At 37.6% G+C, this 19077-nt stretch overlaps 1 protein-coding gene across 1 annotated transcript in view; it reads left to right on the top strand.

Annotated features, from left to right (window-relative positions):
* The first annotated feature begins 16775 nt into the window (after window positions 1-16775).
* The window catches only part of LOC117182468 (PE-PGRS family protein PE_PGRS16-like), a 3379-nt gene continuing 1077 nt past the window's right edge, over window positions 16776-19077 (top strand). The window contains exons 1-2 of the mRNA XM_033375596.1: window positions 16776-17026; window positions 18714-19059. Of these exons, the coding sequence (XP_033231487.1) occupies window positions 16776-17026; window positions 18714-19059 (597 nt within the window). The remainder of the gene's footprint in view (window positions 17027-18713; window positions 19060-19077) is intronic.

Genomic DNA, 19077 nt, shown 5'->3' with positions numbered 1-19077 from the left:
CAGAATGGTGGATCCGTATGAAGGTATTGATCCTTCTGTAATTCCGGTGATAGTGATCCGTTCGCTAATATTTACTGGAATATCCGGACCGACGCAATCTTGCTTGACGAGATTGACTGCGCAGCCAGTGTCGACAAGAAAGACTCCCTCACTAGTCTTTAGTTTCCTAACTTCAACTTTGATAACTGGGAAGCGGGAATAACAGTCTTGACACCTGACGGCGTAGCGATCACCGCAGCCCTGACAGTTCTCACTGGTGCGCTCGCCGTCGCATTCGAGTGGCGAGCGCTCTGGGAGTTTAAATTCTCAGAGGCATTGACTGTGGAATCCGATGGTACTTGGCTTGATGGAGAAGACGCACGACTCGCTAAACCGAGCGATTGTGCTCGCCGCGGGTTGGCTGAATTCCTGCACCGCGATGTTTCATGGCCAAGGTAATTACAAAAGACGCAGAATGGTGCCTTATTCGGGATTTGAGGTCGGTTATCACTCCATGACACGGTTTTAGGTTTTGAATCGCGACTTCCGCGGGGATGTAATGAAGAACTCGGATGGTCTGGGTGATCACGGGCTAAGACTCTAACTGGGCACTCACGTTCTTCGTGTTCTCGCAAAAAGTACGAGTTCTTTGACCGGCAGTCTTGTTCATAAAAACGAGATGGAGACGGCGAACGCGAGTATGCACCATATCTCGAGGGGCTTTGATTTCGATAGGGACTTGCCTCGCGATATGAACCGCGAGAAAATTTATTCGAATACGCTCTATCATCTAAACGCGCCTGATAACATGGATTTTCATAATTTTGCCTGCTTTTGAACTCACGAGATTCCTCGTGTTTAGTTGATGTATCACGGAATTCAGGGGAGAAGTCGCGTCGGGCAAAACGTACTGCTGTTTCGCGCATTCTCTGTCTGCTTAACGCACGGCGTTCTTCCTCACGCGCGAGTTCAATAGCTTCAATTAAATCTTTCGGTCGCGGGTTTTTTGCATACATACGCTGTTCTAGATAATCAGGTAACCCATCTATAAAACATTCTACTGGATTAAGCAACTCTATTAATTTCTTAATTTCCTCTTCCGGACGAGAACTCAATGCAGTCTTTGCTCCACGCACAAAATATTGCACGTGCGCTCCGTATTCGCTCACATTTTCGTCAGGGAGCATAGCTACTTTTGCTAACTCGCGATGAAATGATTTGAAATCGCGACCACTCGAAAATTGGCTTTTTAAATACTCAAGAAGATTGTCTATTTTATCGAACTTGAACCCATCGACACATTCCTTCGCGGCACCCTTTACTTTTGCTATAACACCGCGCACGAAAAGTTTTTCGTCACTTCCTTCCGGCAGGAGACCCTTTGCGTTCTCGACGGCATAAACAAAAGTTCGGAGGGCTGGTTTACGTCCGTCAAACTGTGTTAAATCCGAGAGGGCATTCTGGAGGCCTAAATACTGTGTTTGAGGATCTAATGGAGATCTTAATGAAGAACGTTAGATTGGAGCAAAGAGAGTACCGAATTTTGGTTGAAAAGTTCAGAGCAGTCGATGCGAAAAATTTCAAACACCGCAGATAGAATAAAATACGTGTAAATAATATATTATTAAGCTACATATTTCTGTAAAGAGGGTGATACGCTTGTATTCTAAATCCAATAAAAATCTTGCGAAATAAATTCCTCACTGATATTTGAACAAAAATGATCTAATACAAAAACGTGAAAAATAAGAAAAATTCCTAACTTTTGGAAAAACGTTATATCGAAACGGGGTTTTCGCGTAACTGAAAATAAGGCGCTTAAAACGATTTCACAGGGTTGTTTGAGTCGCGAAACGAACTATGCTTTTAACGCGATACTCCCGACACGACGAACAGGTACAAAATCACACAGATTCAAAGCATATAAAATCATGTGTACATATAAATTCAAGTATTTGGTATGCACAAGTAAAAATACATAAAAATGTTATAGGTTGGAAATTTGGATAAGCACAAAAGAAAGCAAGTAGTTAGGCAGGATCCCACCGCTGTCACCATAAATGTCACGTCACAGCGATAAGAGATCGCAGTGGTAATATTTTAAGAAAAATGTACTCTTGTTAGAATAAAAAAATATTCGCTCTTGATCCCTCGAGCGGCAAAGAGATCAAGTATTGTGGGAACTTGCCTGGTATAAAGAGTTGAAACTCACCTTGCTTACTTTTTTATGTGATGAAGAAAGAAGGATTTGGGTAATCAATTGGGAAAATATCAAGGTAAATTCGGTTAACACAATATTTATTTACTTACTAATACATGAGTTGGCTGGTGATGGTATACAATTTCCTTGATCAGGGGGGTCCGCTTCCACAGTACGCAAAAGTCACGGAATTTAAACAATTAACCCGAAAACGCGTTTCCAGCTCAGTAGAGACTGCTGAATCCGAATAATTAGTGCCTGACTTGCGCGTAGGGTCTGAGGACCTCCCCGATAAATTTGATGTTATGGCCGAGCTTGCCAAAATAGAACTGAACTCCAGGTACTCCGGAAAATCGGCAATCAGTCCCCGTGACGTCAGAGTCTTCCACCCCACTCAAGGTAAACCGGCCCAAGAGGGGTGGGGTATGAGATGGAGGTAAAAGGAAGGATGGAAAAATTTGAGGATAGAAATTTGGAGGAAGAAGAGCCAGATATCTATATTTAGGAACTGTGAGAGAGAAAAGCTTATTGTCCGTTATTAAAATATTTGTAGAGGACAATCACGAAGACAACCTTTTCGAGAGTTTTTGGGAACAGATGGGATCCAGTCCCGTTAATCCGCCCTTGCAAAGCGGAGGCCATTTGAGTTCAGTTTATGGCTACTTTGAATTCAGAGAGAAAATCATTATTTAGGGAAAAGGTGTCTTCTAGGAGTGTTCAGTTCTGAATCTCGGTAGGCTAATATTTCCAATAGTTTTATTGCGGGAACCGTAAAGCTAGAATTTTAAAGTGGGTTGTCCAGGCAGATAGGAATTTATACTAGGGAAGGGAAACCATAAACCCTAATGGGTGGAAAAACCGAGACGGCAAACGAAAGACCAACTTGCAAACCCTCCCAAGCACCTGGATGACATACGGAATTAAATTGAAACGACATAGTGATTAATACATGAGCTATTTGTTAGGAATTGATAACATGTTTTCAAGATTAAGATAAAATGAAAATAGGTGTATGAAATAATAGTAAAGATCCAATTAAATCTAATTACTCTAATTCTCTCTGCATCACTGGGTAGATATGCAAAGAACGACGTGTGAGCTGAAGACATTTCGAGACGTCACATAACTAAAAAAAAACTGTATGAAGGCGGTCATTTCGACGATTTTCTGATTTTGATACACTAGGGGTGGTTTTAAATATTCTTTCCGGCAGTTTTTACCCCCCTGAAAAAACTTGTTCTATAACAGGGTAAATTTAAAGTATTCTTAACTCGAAAAAGAACTGTACAAAGGCGGTCATTTCGACGATTTTCTGATTTTCATACACTAGGGGTGGTTTTAAATATTCTTTCCGGCAGTTCTTACCCCCCTGAAAAAACTTGTTCTATAACAAGGTGAATTAAAGTATTTTTAACTCGAAAAAAAACTGTATGAAGGCGGTCATTTCGACGTTTTTCTGATTTTCATACACTAGGGGTGGTTTTAAATATTCTTTCCGGCGGCTCTTACCCCCCTGAAGAAATTTGTGCTATAGGAAGGTAAATTAAACGTATTTTTACCTCGAAAAAAAACTCGTATAAAGGCGTTCATTTTGACGATTTTCTCATTTTGTTACACTAGGGGTGGTTTTAAATATTCCTTCCGGCGGTTTTTACCCCCCTAAAAAAACTTGTTCTATAACAAGGTAAATTAAAAGTATGTTTATCTCGAAAAAAAAACTGTATAAAGGCTGACATTTCGACGATTTTCTGATTTTCATACACTAGGGGTGGTTTTAAATATTCTTCCCGGCGGCTCTTACCCCCTTGAAAATTTTTTTTCCATAACAAGTTAAATTAAAAGTATTTTTAACTCGAAAAAAAACTGTGTAAAAGCGGTCATTTCGACGATTTTCTGGTTTTCATACTCTAGGGATGGTTTTAAATATTCTTTCCGTCGGCTCTTACTTCCCTGAAAAAATTTGTTCTTTAGCAAGATAAATTAAACGTATTTTTAACTCGAACAAAACTGTATAAAGGCGTTCATTTTGACGATTTTCTGATTTTTATACACTAGGGGTGGTTTTAAATATTCTTTCCGGCGGTTTTTACCCTCCTGAAAAAACTTGTTGTATAACAAGGTAAATTAAAAGTATTTTTAACTCGAAAAAAAACTGTATAAAGGCGGTCATTTCGACGATTTTCTGATTTTCATATTAGGGGTGGTTTTAAATATTCTTTCCGGCGGCTCTGACCCCCCTAAAAACTTGTTCTATGACAAGATAAATTAAAAGTATTTTTAACTCGAAAAAAACTGTATAAAGGCGTTCATTTTGACGATTTTCTGATTTTGATACACTAGGGGTGGTTTTAAATATTCTTTCCGGCAGTTCTTACCCCCGTGAAAAAACTTGTTCTATAACCAGGTTAATTAACACTATCTTTTATTGGATAAAAAAGTATATAAAGGCGGTCATTCGGCACATTCTGTGTTGCCCCTATCTGCATTGCATTTTAGGGTGTTTTACCCTTTAAAGATTTTTTTTTAGATTTTTTCGTATAATACTCACTTTTATGCTTAGCTGAACTAATTTCGCTAAGCTAATTTCAGAAAAAAAAAATTTATTTTTTTCATTTTGTTCACTTGAACTTTCGGAACTTCAGGTACATAATAAACGCATATTTTCGTAAGCTTTAACTAACACATCCCAAGCCCGATTATATTTATCCTCAGTAATTGGAAATACTTGAATTTTCTTTAACGCTTCGTCAAGTAAAGCTGTTCGCATGTAGTGTAACTTTTCTACTTCCGATAAATTGTCCCGATTGTGGATCATTGGCGTAAAGGAATTTTTAAATGAGAGCCATTGTTCAAGCTGGTCCGTGAAAGTCGGAATAGAAGCTTGTGGGAGTTTAATTTTATGCTTAGGTGCATTTGTACGCCGTGTATCGTTACTTGACGTATGAGAGTTTCGCAATCTCGTTAAGTTAAGCGGATCTGTATGGCCAGAATAACTTTCAGCTACTTGTTTCTAAGCGATGCTCACAATTTTGTAAAAATCATTCAAAATTGAATATCTTTATTTTTTGCTAGCTAATGATTCGTTTAATAAATCTATTACATCGCACAACGAATCAAAATGCTCGACTAATGAATTTAATCTTTGCAATCCTATTGGCAATTGATATAAATCAGTATCTTTATCATAGCTATTTAAAAACGATTGGAACTCTTTTAATTGTCCCTTAGTAGTTTCACGCCTTAAGGACATGTGACACAGCCATATACATACATTATCGACCTCACTTTATCAGCTCACTGAATATTTTTTTGAACCTAAGAACTTTTTTTGTAAATAAAATATTGAGCTGAAACTGAGGAAAATGTATTAGAGTACAATAAAGTACGTTTAGGTGCTGCATTTTGATAGGAACTCTACTGAAAATTATTTCATCTTTTTTTTTTGAACCTCGACATTTTTTGAACGTTCGAACTTTTTTTATATATAAAAGATCGGTCTCAAACTTTGAGAAATACAAGAGCCGAAAGAAAACTACGTTAAAGTACAAAACTTAATAATAAAAGATGTAAAAAAAATATTTCAACAATCAATTCCAACGGCATCAGCCAGTAACGTTGTGCACGAAAATACAAACCCTCTAAGAGCTTCGTCTAGTAGCCGTCAGGGATCGCATTTTCGTGTACAACGTTACCGGCTGATGCCGTTGGAATTGATTGTTAAAATATATTCTTTTACATCTTTTATTATTAAGCTTTGTACTTTAAAGTAGTTTCCTTTCGGCTCTTGAATATCTCAAAGTTAGAGACCGATATTTTATGTATAAAAAAAGTTCGAACGTTCAAAAAATGTCGAGGTTCAGAAAAAAGATGAAATAATTTTCAGTAGAATTCCTACCAACATGTAGTACCTAAACGTACTTTATTGTACTCTAATATATTTCCCAAAGTTTCAGCACGATATTTTATTTACAAAAAAAGTTCTTAGGTTCATAAGAATATTCAGTGAACTAATAAAGTGAGGTCGGCAATATAGGTATTTAGCTGTGTCACATGCCCTTTACGTTAATTTTCTAAGTTTTGCCTCGTCTTCCATTCTGAGGTAGAGGCAATTTTACTGTCGCGATTAAAAATCTTTAGGTGATTCAACAAACAAGAGAAGCACTTACTGTTACGCAGGTGACGTAGATGAACGGTGTCGATGCTGTGTTCAATTATCGCGGAGGAGGTTGTGAAGCTGTCGTGTCCACGGCGAAGTTGATGTCGTCTGGGCTCCCAGAAGAAGACACCAGTTGTGATTTTAGTGATTTGTAGTCTCCCAACAGGAGAATTGTTTTGATTGAATTTCGCCTCCCAGAAGAAGACGATCTTTTAGTTGCTCTGGTATGTCCGCCAATAGAATGGTGGAATTGTATTGAAATTGTGTGCTTGAAAAAATGATATAAAAATTTATATCATAAACTTTTGTGAACTTTGTATTGAGAACTGTTAGTCACCACAGATCTCATTTTTTGCACTTTGGAATGAACTTACCGTGTCACTTCACTTTGAATGTTCTTGAATTTGTTGTATTTAATTGTGTTAAATTGTATTGTAAAGTTTGTATTTGAACTTTTTAATTAATGAATTGATTTTATGGATCGCTTACGCCGATCCGGCTCGAAACACAAAAATTTTTTGCATTGATATTCATAGCATTCGAAAAGGCAAACAATTTATCCTGCAAGTTTTTTTTATAGTTTCTTTTTAATGATGTACAAGATTATTCTAACAGCTTTTTGAATTTTTTAAAAAAATTGATGATTAAAATTTTGGTAGCATAAAAACATGATGGAAAATCAAAAATTAAATTTTTTTCATTCAACAATTTCACAGTATTTCTAAGTTTTTCAATTATATGAATGTGTTTACAAATAAGGAAAAAAACAAAAAAAATGCTATGTTTCACGATTAAAGCAGAACTATCATAGTGGCATAGGGGCCAGGGACGATCAATAAAAGGGGAAGTCAGAAGAGAGCGCAGTCAATCCATCGTTCATTGCAGTGCAGTGAAAGTGAATATTAAACATTACTGAAGCAGAAAGAATATAAAGTAAAATTAAAATATTATTAGTCTATATAGTCCATACCTAGTGCAAAAATGATCCTCGACGAGTGTTTAAAACTTATCCCTAGTATCGAGGAAGCGCTAATCCTGCTTTCATCATTATCAAGAAGTGTACAATTAAACAAAGTGAACCGATGGAAAGAACAGTGTGTACTGTGTTTAAGAACAGTGCGGAAGGAATTAGCATGTATATCAAGACTAGCAATAAATAAGAAAAGAAAGTGTCTAAACATTATAGAACATTTGGAATGGCTTAGAGCCCGTTTCGAGTTCTCGCTAAAAAAGAAAGCGGACTTCAGAAGAAACGTAAGGGCATTAACGATCGAGTGAAGTGGATTGACGTCGACAAAGCATTCGATAGCCTAGTAAAAACATCCATTATCGCCAACCTGGTTCACAAGGATGTTCTTAACTTCTTAGATGACGCCCAAGCACTCTTTGTTCTACATGTGGGCCGAGCCTTGAGTGACCATAGGGCTTTGAAAATCAACACTGTATTTAATGCATATTATCTCAAGATTGGTAAGCAAGAGCCTGATGTGAAGAACTTCAAATAAAAAAATGAAGAAATATACATTACTACAAATTTCAAGTTATGGTTTGCCAACAACGTAAGATATACTATCTTGACTGAAATGGAGGACTTACAAGTAAAAGACTCTGGATGGACCCTACACTCTATTGTGAAATTGGAAGTAAACATAAATAAACTCAAACCCATAAAAGGTAGCTTATACAACAAACTTCCTGGATGGGTTGAGAATAAAAAAGCATGTGTTAACGTCAAAAACAAAGATGACGATTGCTTCAAATGGGCTACACTATCAGCTATACATCCAGTGAATAAAAATCAGTATAGACCTAACCGTGTATCCAGCTACCAGCAGTACAAGGATGAATAAAACTTTTCTGGAATAAAATTTCCAGTTGGATTGTAGGATGTTCCAAATTTTGAAAAGAAAAACAATATCTCAGTTAACGTGTACGGTTTAATAAAGAAGAAGCAGAGGTTTTCGGTAGTTTTTGTCCATCTTACTTCAGAGGTAAAGGATACTCATGTGAATCTCCTCCGAGTTGAAAAAGAATACGTGAACGAAGACAGCAGCGATGAAGAAGATAAAAAAGGACAGAAAAGCAGAACCCAATCTTTTAACGTCCACTATGTGTGGATAAAAGATCTTTCGCGACTAGTTAGCCGCCAATTGTCGAAACATGATGGGAAAAAATATATCTGTGGACGATGCTTGCACTACTTTTCAAGAATAGAGAAGTTAGCTGTCCATAGTGCCAAAACCAGGGAAAAATATAATTGAATTCAAACATTTCAAGTACAGAGAAAAAGTACCTTTCATTATTCATGCGGATTGTGAGTCGCTATTTGAAAGAACCAGCAAAGTGGTTTTCTCTAAAGCTGCTACTAATTGCAAATAGCTGTGAGAAAATACTGGCATCTCCAGTTCTAATGCAGAAACTAACACCGGAGCAACAGGAAGCTTTCGTTGAAGCCACTATTTGCCACATTCGTCAGAAGGCCCTACATCCACCTATGAAGAAGGTCCGCGATCACTGTCACCTCACTAGAAAATATTGTGGTTCCGCGCATGAGCACTGTAATCTAGCTTATCAAGACTCCAACATCATGCCTGTTGTATTCCACAAGTTGAGTATGTACGATGCTCATTTTATCATCCTTGAAGTTTCTACACAATTAGAAGGAAAGGTAAAAATTCTGGCATTAAATAAAGAAAAATACATCTCGATTCCTTTTTAAAAAACTCATAAAAACAGCAAAATCAACTTTTAAATTGTTGTCATTCGGATTCTAGGTTAAAATTTGCATTAGAAACTCACAGAGTAATCGCAATACTATTTTTTGCAGCGGTAAAAAGTTTTAAAAATAGATAAGATCTATAACGCCTGTTGACTGCCACTGACAGATGATGCGTTTGAAGTGTAGCAGTCAACAGCCATTATACGTCTTATGTATTTTTAAACTTTAAATCGTTGCAAAAAAAAAAAAAACTACTGAGATTATTCCGTGACCTGATGTAGGGAATTTTAACGTAGAATCCGACTTTCAACAATTTTAAAGTTGATTTCGCGTTTTTTTTTAGTTTTTTAAAAAGGAATCGAATAGGGACCCAATAGGGTCTTTACGGTTACTTTGTAGAGGCTCCATTCAGTTCCTTCGGTCCGCCAGGGTCAATACAATTCCAGTCCATTGACTCATTCAGATTCATGGCTTCGTCCTTAGAAAAGTTAGCATCGTATCTCGCTGAACATAAAATTGTGAGTGCAATGTTTTCTGGAATTGAGAATGAGAAAGTTGAATTTCTAACGAGGAAAGGTTGCCTCCCCTATGAATACCTAGAATCGAGGGCGAGACTAAGAGAAAATCAACTTCCAACAAAAGGAAAACTTGATAGGACCCTTAATGACACATCAATATCTGACGAGGATTATGAACATGCAAAACAGGTATGGTGTGCATTTAGTGTTAAGACTATCGGCGAATACGTGACATTACTATACGACACCTGGCTACATATGGGACGCCATGCTGAAATATACAGGGGTAATATTGGAACTCCTCACTGATGTTGATATGCTATTAATGATTGAGAATGGTAAGAAGGGTGGAGTGAGCCAATACTCCAACCGATATGCCATTGCTAACAACAAATACATGATAGTTTTCAATGAACGTAGGGAGGTCATCTATATTGTATATTTTGATGCAAACAACCTTCATGGCTAGGCAATGGGACAACCCCTTCCTTATGGTGGTTTCGAGTGGGTTACAAATTTGGAAAATTTTGATTTTAATGTTCCAGATGATTCACTCATTGGTTATATTGCAGAACTTGATTCATACTACCCACCGGTACTTCATGATGAGCATAATGATTTACCGTTCTGTCCAGAACACTCAAAACCCTCAGGTTCCTGCCAGGAGAAGCTTCTTACTACTCTCCTACTGAAACAGAAGTATGTTCTTCATTACCGAGCTCTCAAACTTGCTCTTGCGAATGGTCTTGTATTAATAAAAATCTACAGAGTACTTAAATTTAATCAGTCAACATGGCTAAAGAGGTACATGGATTTCAACACAGGAAAGAGAGCACTAGCTAAAAATGAATTTGAAAAGAACTTGTACAAATTGATGAATAATGCAGGGCATGGCAAGACATTGGAAAACGTACGAAAGCATGAAAATGTGAAACTCGCGACGAAGTGGGGGGAGGGGGCAGATATGGAGCAGAAGCCCTCATAGCTAAACCAAGGTTCTACAGCGGAGCCATTTTTAGTGAAAATCTCGTAGCTATAGAGTTGAAAAAGACAGAAGTTATGTTTAATAAGCCAATCTATGTAGGACTGACAGTGTTCGATATATAAAAAATCTTAATTTATGGTTTTCACTACGGTTACATATGTAAAAAATATCATAGCAACTGCAAACTATTGTATACTGACACAGACAGTTTAATATATGAGGTGAAGTGCGAGGAATGCCTCAAAGAAACAAGAAAGTTTTGGGTTTGATGAAAGACGAGTGTAATGGTGAAATAATTACAGAATTTGTTGGTTTGCGAAGTGAGATGTACAGTATTCGCGTAAGTGGTGAGGACTTTGTCAAAAAAGCTATAAGCGATATTTACTCCCAAATAGTACATATACCCTCGCATGGGGATATTATAGAATCAGAGCGAAGAATGATGTTGGTGTTTTAAGTGAGAGTGACGAAGAATTGCTAGACCTTCTAGTAAAAGACTAGGTTGACGGTAGGAATTGTAGGGATTTTCCTCTAAATAATTGTAGATAGTAAAGATATAGTTTTCTCGGTGTAAATAGTATTTGTAAGGATTATGTTGAATAAAACAAGATATATTTATATGACTAACTTTGTTATATTTATCAAAAACCTTACATCTCGTTAGTACAAGCTTGCATTTAAAATTACGAATCTTGTATTTTAGTTTAAGATTCCATCGTCCTTGATTCACCGTTAGTTCATCATTGTTTCAACGTTAGCTCAACGTTAACTGAATGTTGGTTCAACATTCATTCATTGTCGATACAACAGAGTTGATTCAACATTGCACAGAGTTGATTCAACATTACACGAAGTTGATTCAAAATTGCAATGGGTTGATCTTGATAGTCCTCTAGCTTATACGTCAAAGGGCCTATCAGGATAATCTGATTAACAGTGAATATCTCGGTTTTCCATTCGTAGTTTTTTTAAAGCGTTGCATCAGCTCCTCTGCATCCTCGGCAGTGACATCTTCTGGCTTCATACCTATTGATCGATGTTTGGTATTGTTATACTTGGAGATCAGTGTAGGTAAAATATCTGCCCACTTGTAGTTTCCTCTCAACATAAATCGTGGTCACATCTTATTCTTGAGCGTGCGATTATATCTTTCACAGATTGACGCCTTCAAATTACTATGCGTTGAGTAGAGATTGATGCCATGTCATTGCATTAGTTCATTAAAATGTGAATTATAAAATTCTTTGCCTTCATCAGTGTGTACATTTTGGGGTACACAACCCTGCACAAGTAGAGATTGCATTGCTGAAGTGACATCTGCTCCACTCTTGCTTTTAACAGGAATCGCGCAGGCGTACTTTCAGACGGTAAGTAAGTACTTGTAGCCATTATTCTCATGGACATAGGGTAGCATTTCAACCAAATCTGCCTGCCACGTCTCGTTCATAACACGCATTTGCAATCGACGACGTGGATAATTCTTTCTAGCGGGTTTATGTAATTCTGTGACTAGTGACAATTTTTTATTTTTCATTCTCGAGTGCATTTAATCGAGCGTCCAACTGAGCAATGAGTTCAGTATTACGGACTGGCAAATCTTATTGGGTATCAATCTGCAGGGTTTTTAGTTTCTCGTTAAATGATTCTTCGAGTATACGTATCATTACATCATTATTGTCAATATCTGTTCGCATAGAACAGACCTTATTTTGTATGATGCGCTGTACAAGTCCGAAATTGACTGCGTCGTATTGTTCTTTGGCCTCGCTAACGTTACAAATTCTTTTTCCGTCTATGTCGTAATGGCCATCAGATGTGATTTTAAATCCAACACCAAGCGGTCTATGGCGTGCTGCAGCGATTCAATCCAGGTGACGTCCAAACACGTTGATACTCAACTTGATACTGACGTTAGAATTATGAGTACAGTTCTAATTTATAATTTCAGCTTCGCGCAGTTCCTCAATGATTGATATGATTTCATTGTTGTGACTCGTGTTGCCTGCTGCCTGAGAAGCTAGGAGTAGACGAAGACGATCAACTAGTTCGTTAGGGTCATCCCAGTAGACCTAGTACATTTTTTCTTGTCAGCATATACTGTGGTAGGGAACCTCCACTAGTTGACGGTCGTCTACGAGATACGTTGAACATTTTTACAATAAAGTTCTTGTGCTTGATATCTCGGCTGGTACGAATAGTTTTCGTTGGGCTATACCGCTTCTTATGTGCATTTGTAGCAATTAGTATTTCTTTGTAATTGTTCAGATCATCAGTGCTTGTAGATGACTCTCCGGGAGATTTTCTAAACAGCAGTTCAAGCAGACCAACTGTTTTCAAATATTGTTTACCACCAACATTGATATATTGTCCCTCAAAACTGATAGGTTTATGACCAATAATAAGGCTGCCATCACTGAGCTTACGCACATTATAAACCATATCTAGATACTGCTATTACTGGTGGCGCAGAAGGTGTAGCTAAGACGGTAAACGGTGCTAGCACTGCCAAACAACAGCTGGCAGAAGCTCAACGTCATAAGAGTGCAATGGAGGCTATTTCTCTAGGAGAAGGTTTAACCTAAAACCTACAGAAAAGGATTAGGTCCTCATATGAAACCTCGTCGAGAAGGACAGGGACTTCATCTGAGACCGGTGTCAAAAAACTTGTAGTGAAGCTACCTCACCGTCCACTTACTGATGCCGATCTGTTCGGGTATGCTAAAGTTCTAAAGATTCCACATTTTCGTGGAGTGCTTATGCGCAATCAACTACCTGTAAAGGGACCCCGCCAAGTTGAGTCAGCTATTGTCATTCTTGATGATAGGCATGGCCATGGTACCTACTGGGTAACATATAGAAAGCTTTCAAAGTCAACGGTCTATGAGTTGAGTGCAATATCAGTACGGGAGCTTACATCAACAATCGCAAAGTGCACACGATTCATGAATTCTTTCCCATTGTACCACCAGGATATAAGCTCGTTGAAGTGCCGTCACACTTCATTTACCTTCCAATCTCCGTAAAGACAATACATCAAATTCAGCTCCGTTTAGTTGATCAGGATAGAGACTTGGTCATTTTTCGAGGAGAAGTTATAACAATAGACTACACGTCAAATCAACATCATAATGGGTATCGTGTACAGTCGCAAAGGAGCCTATATAAGATCGTCAACGTGCCAAATGCAAGCCAGTTCTCAAGCAGCACGCAAGACGCTAACACTTTAGAACTTGCTCAGTCTGACACAGCTTGGTGTGAAGATCAAACTTCGTGGAAAAAGAAACTGAAGTGCCCATTCAGAATATTTATTATTTCCTTTTGTTGCAACAACAAAAATGGAAGAAATACTGAACATTCAAGCACCAGTGCGCTTTGATGTGTTAATAGCTCACTATGAGATTCATGCGCATCAGGCTTTTGCCTCAACAACATTCAACAATAGCGATGAAATTCGAATTGCCATTTAGCATCAGGATTTGTGTACACTATCCAGCAAGAGTTCACTGCACGTGTATGGAATGCTAACAAAACCTGATGGAGTTACAGCTGTTACTGGTACCCCTGGCGAACCGAACAAACCCGATGGAGCCTCTACAAAGTACCCGTAAAGACCCCATTGGGTCTTCGGTTCCTTTTTAAACAAATTTTTAAATCGGAAAAATCTACTTTTAAAATGGTTGAATTTCGGATTCTACCGTAAAATTTGCATTAGAAACTCACGGAGTAATCGCCATACTTTTTCTTGCAGCGTTAAAAACTTAAAAAAAATAAAATACCTATCATTTACATTGGTCGAAGGCGCCTTCAAGTGCATATTCTTTTAGTAGCAGTTAATAAGCGTTCCGTCAATAACTGTAAGATTTTTGTCTAGATGCTAGCGCCACGCAGTGGAAACCTCAGACAACAACGCAGCGATGCAAGTGAGAGAGAATTTTATTTTTAAACTTCGTGCGCAACATACTGCTTGAGCTATTATGGATGCGCTTGAAGTAACCTTCAGCAGAAGTTAATGACATTTTCTTTAATTTTTAACGCTGCAGAAAAAAAGTATTGCGATTACTCCGTCAGTTTCTAAGAGAAAATTTAACGTAGTATCCCAATTTCAACAGTTTAAAAGTTGATCTTGCCGTTTTTTTTAAGTTTTTTAAAAAGAAACGGAATCGGGACCCAATGGGGTCTTTACGGGTACTTTGTAGAGGCTCCTTTCGGTTCCTTTGGTCCGCCAGGGACAACACTAGTGAGCAACGCCATCTGCTATCTGTTTAATGAAATTCACTATGAACTCAATGGTATTGAGATTGATCTTTGCAAGAATGTCGGTCTCACTAGTACCATAAAAAACTACACCTCACTTACACCTGGACAAGTTTATTTCATGGAGAATGCAGGATGGCTCGATATCCCGGAAGGAACAAAACATCTTACCAATGATGAAGGATACTTTGATGTCACTATTCCACTCAGTATGATCTTAGGATTTGCTGAAGACTATAAAAAGATTGTTGTGAATGCAAAGCATGAACTTGTCCTGGCAAGATCTCGCAGTGACTTGAATGCTGTTGTTCAGGCACGACAACAGCCAGGAAATTAAAAGCAGTTCAAGATCTCCATTCATAAAGTGGAGTGGATGATACCATATATAACGGTGTCAGATCAGGAAAAAGTACAGTTTCTGAACCTTATTGAAAAAGGTTTTCTCACAACCGTGAGTTTTTGCTCATGGGAATTGTATGAATACACCCAGCTCCCAACCAACTCAAGACATATATGGACTGTGAAAACGTCAACTCAGTTCGAAAAACCACGGTACAACATACTGGGTTTCCACACAGGTAGAAAGGATAAACTAGTCAAATATATTAATCGCTTCGATCACTGTAATATAACTAATGTGAAGGTATTTCTTAATTCACAGTACTATCCGCACGGTAATTTAAATCTGGACTTTGGTCATAATCAGTTTGCGCTACTGTATGAGATGTATGCAAACTTTCAGACAGCCTACTATGGTAAACAGCCTGATCCAATTTCGAAGAAAAGTGATTTCAAAGAATACGCTCCACTTACTGTCATAGATTGCTCGAAACAAAATGAGTTTCTCAAACAGGACTCCGTGGACGTTCTCTGCCTGCCCGATACAAAAGTGAGAATTTGTGGCTGACGCGCAATAACCACGGTATTGAGTGGAATTCTGGTCACATACCCTATGATCAAGTGAGACCTATACTCCAAGATTTGCTGCTTGGTGATTGTAGAATCTACGTCAAAGGACTCGTAAAGAAAAAATGGTTTGAGGAGTTCGGATTAAGTGTACGCATTTTGGAGGATCTGGGCTGCCCTTCTGTGAAGAAATTACACAATGCAGTTTTCACCACATGCAATTACCATACCCAGTTCTGAAATCACAATTGTGCTGTTCGAAACGTCCTGTCACTGAACACTTGGTTCTTGACTGCTCAGGAACAGCCTACCATCAGGATTTACGCTGGAAGCAGTGCCGACGACGATGATGCTGATGATGTCACTGAAAATGTAGATACACCAGATACTTGTTTGAAAGATACGTAACTTAAAGACTTTTATAATAAATGTGAATTTTTTTGTAAAGAATTTTTCTTTTATCAAATTAAATTTTACTCTATTAAATAAGCGTAAGATTTGACTTGGTAAAATTAGTATGAGTGTTTCTTGAATAAAAAGAAAAATTAAATTATAAATAGAATTATTTATTGTTTCTACTCAGTTACTTACTTAAGCACTGTTCAAATATTAGTTACGTTAATCTTCATAAATAATGTCGTACTTGCGTGTCATTTAATAGTACGTTTCACATGTCTATTATTTCTATTTTCAACAATAAGTAACTCTAATAAGTAACATGATTAACTTCTGTGAAAAATAATAATTTAAATTCTATCGCTATTAGTTACGCGCATGCGTGCAGTGTAGTACTACTATAAGTCATCGATTACGTTTTATGGAACGTTCTAGAATATGTATCCACGTGCGCTCTAAGTGAGTCACTTAACCCTACTCTTGAGCCATTAGTTTGAAGAGTGGGATTAAGTGACTATAAAAACAGAGTCAGGCAACAATGGCCTAATTTTAAAAAAACTACAGTGCAATGTAAAGTTTATTATCTGGTGAAAAAATACATAAATAACTTGAAAATGCCTTTGGGGAAGATTAACCTCAAAGCAATCAATACAGTTGGTATAATGGATGGAATTTTGTCTACCAAACCGATGTCCCACTTTACTCCAAAAAAGAAGTATGCTGTTTATAAGATACGTAAGTTTCAGCCAAAGTATGGTACTACGATTGTGGCGGAGTTGGAGAATAAATTTGCTATCTTCTTACCCGGTAGAATCATTCAAGTCTTCGAGGATGCTCAATGTGAGGACACGTTTGAGAGAGTGCAAGAAGCGGCTCAAAAAGATAAACTCTACTTGTACTATATTGGTGGACAGTACAATAATTTTGAATTTATATGCGTAGAATAACCGCAATATATTTTTAAAGTAACTGTACTATAAAAAGTATGTGTACAATAAAGAGGTCGAATAAGAAAAAAAAATTTCGCGCCCTCATGTCCTTCAGCGTTGAATTTTAGAAACGCCGATCGATTAAATTTAAATCTCGCACTCCCGTTCCTCTCAGCGATGGACTTTCAGGCGCGTCGTTGGGTTAAATTTGAATTTCGCGCTCGCTAATGTGCTTGAAAATAATTTATTGATGAGTAATTATTTATAAGTTATAAGTTATATATACTTATCATTCCATTAATACTTATTAGAATAAGAAAAAAAAGCCTGACGTTTTTTAACATTAAATAAGGTAATCGGTACAATTCCTAATTATACTATTGACTTTATAGTTAGGTTGAATTTTTTTCTTGTATTTACGGAGATTCAATCCTTTGGTACTAGGATAATATCTTGAACGTTTCAAAAGTGTCAGATTATCATATACTTGAACAAGAAGATTCGAAATTTTTATAAACTCTCAAAATAAATACTCTTAAAAGAATTAAGCCCAAGTTTAAGTTCAAACTTTGCGTTTAAGCCATACATAAACTAAACTCTAACCTGAAATGAGAAAACTAATTATATTAAAATTTAAAAAAAAGACAATAAAATCAGTATCAAGCTTTACACTTTATTTATATTCAAATTTATATTCAAAGTCCATATATACGTAAGGTGAGGGAAGGTTAGTTACTGGTTCACGAAGTGGCCTGCAGAGTCGACAGAGTACACTATTAGTGTTGCCTAATAATGAACTCCCTCTCAGTTTCTCTTTGTATATATATATATATATATTTCTTAATTTAAAAAAAAAATTTTATTTAACGCAATCGCATACGTTACATAACAAATGGTGGTTCTTTTATAAACCTGAAAACTTAATTATAAATTGACAAGGCGCATCTCATAATATGAAAAAAAATACTAAAGCTCAGAATGAAAAACTTTCGATGCATCATTATAATAAAATGTTTCCTTCATTTTCGCACACAATTACATCTTTCAGGTTTAATTAAAATAAGGATCTTCTTTAAATCAAATTATTCTTTAAAAATATATAAAACTTATGAAGCGATATTCATCAACTTAGTTTTTCTCCTGTTGAGTTGCGTTTATCATCATCATCATAGCCGCTTCTAATATCTGATAGTTTTAGGTCTTCTTTTAGCATAAGGTGAGCTTGCAACGACGATGATAATGAATTCGAAGGTCGTGCGCGGTTCACCGAAGTTGCGGTTAGAGCAGAAGGTAATGTGAGTGTGGGCGGCCCTTTAGTTAGGGCTCCTGAAGTGGACAGTGTAAATTTTAGTTGTCGAAGTGAAGCTTACAACAGACGGTATGTGCGGCGTATCTCTAGAAGTGTTTTTCGCTGTGTCTCGAACGTGTTTCAACGTATTTTAAAATGTGTTCCGATTGTGTTTTGCATGTGTGTGGGTGTGTATTGTGTGTGTGGATGTGGTAAATAAATTTTCAAAATTAGATAATGGCTGTAACTCGAGTAATCAAAGGCGGATTTTAAAATGCCAACGATGCCCCTCGAGAAGCTTGTTGCATCGTTGACACCTTCGACGACACTCTGCGTATATCGATTGATGATTCAGTTCGATTGAAGTTTTTTGTGAGCCCTAGAGGTGGCGCTAGCCCTAGAGGTGGCAGTTGCGCTGGTTTTCCTAATGGTGGTCTTCGTGACGACGGTGGTCGTGGTAATGATGGGCCTCGTCGTGGTGACGGTGCTCGTGATAGCTATGGCGCTTGTCATGACGGTGGTCGTGATGATAGGCCTCGTCGTGGTGACGGTGCACGTGATAGCTATGACCCTTGTCGTGGCGACGGCGCTCGTTGTGGCGATGCTCTCTGTGGCGACGTTGCTCGTTGTAGCGATACTTTCCAAGGCGATGGCAATGCTTTCCATCGCGATGGTGGTGGTGCTAGCGGGGTTGATGGTCTTACTGGCGATGACTTTCCTGGCGACGATGTTCCTGACGATGACTTG

Source organism: Belonocnema kinseyi, chromosome 2 (assembly GCF_010883055.1).
Source record: "Belonocnema kinseyi isolate 2016_QV_RU_SX_M_011 chromosome 2, B_treatae_v1, whole genome shotgun sequence".
Lineage (NCBI taxonomy): Eukaryota > Metazoa > Arthropoda > Insecta > Hymenoptera > Cynipidae > Belonocnema > Belonocnema kinseyi.
The sequence above is the reverse complement of the archived record's forward strand: the minus strand, read 5'-3'. Positions and strand labels throughout refer to the sequence as shown.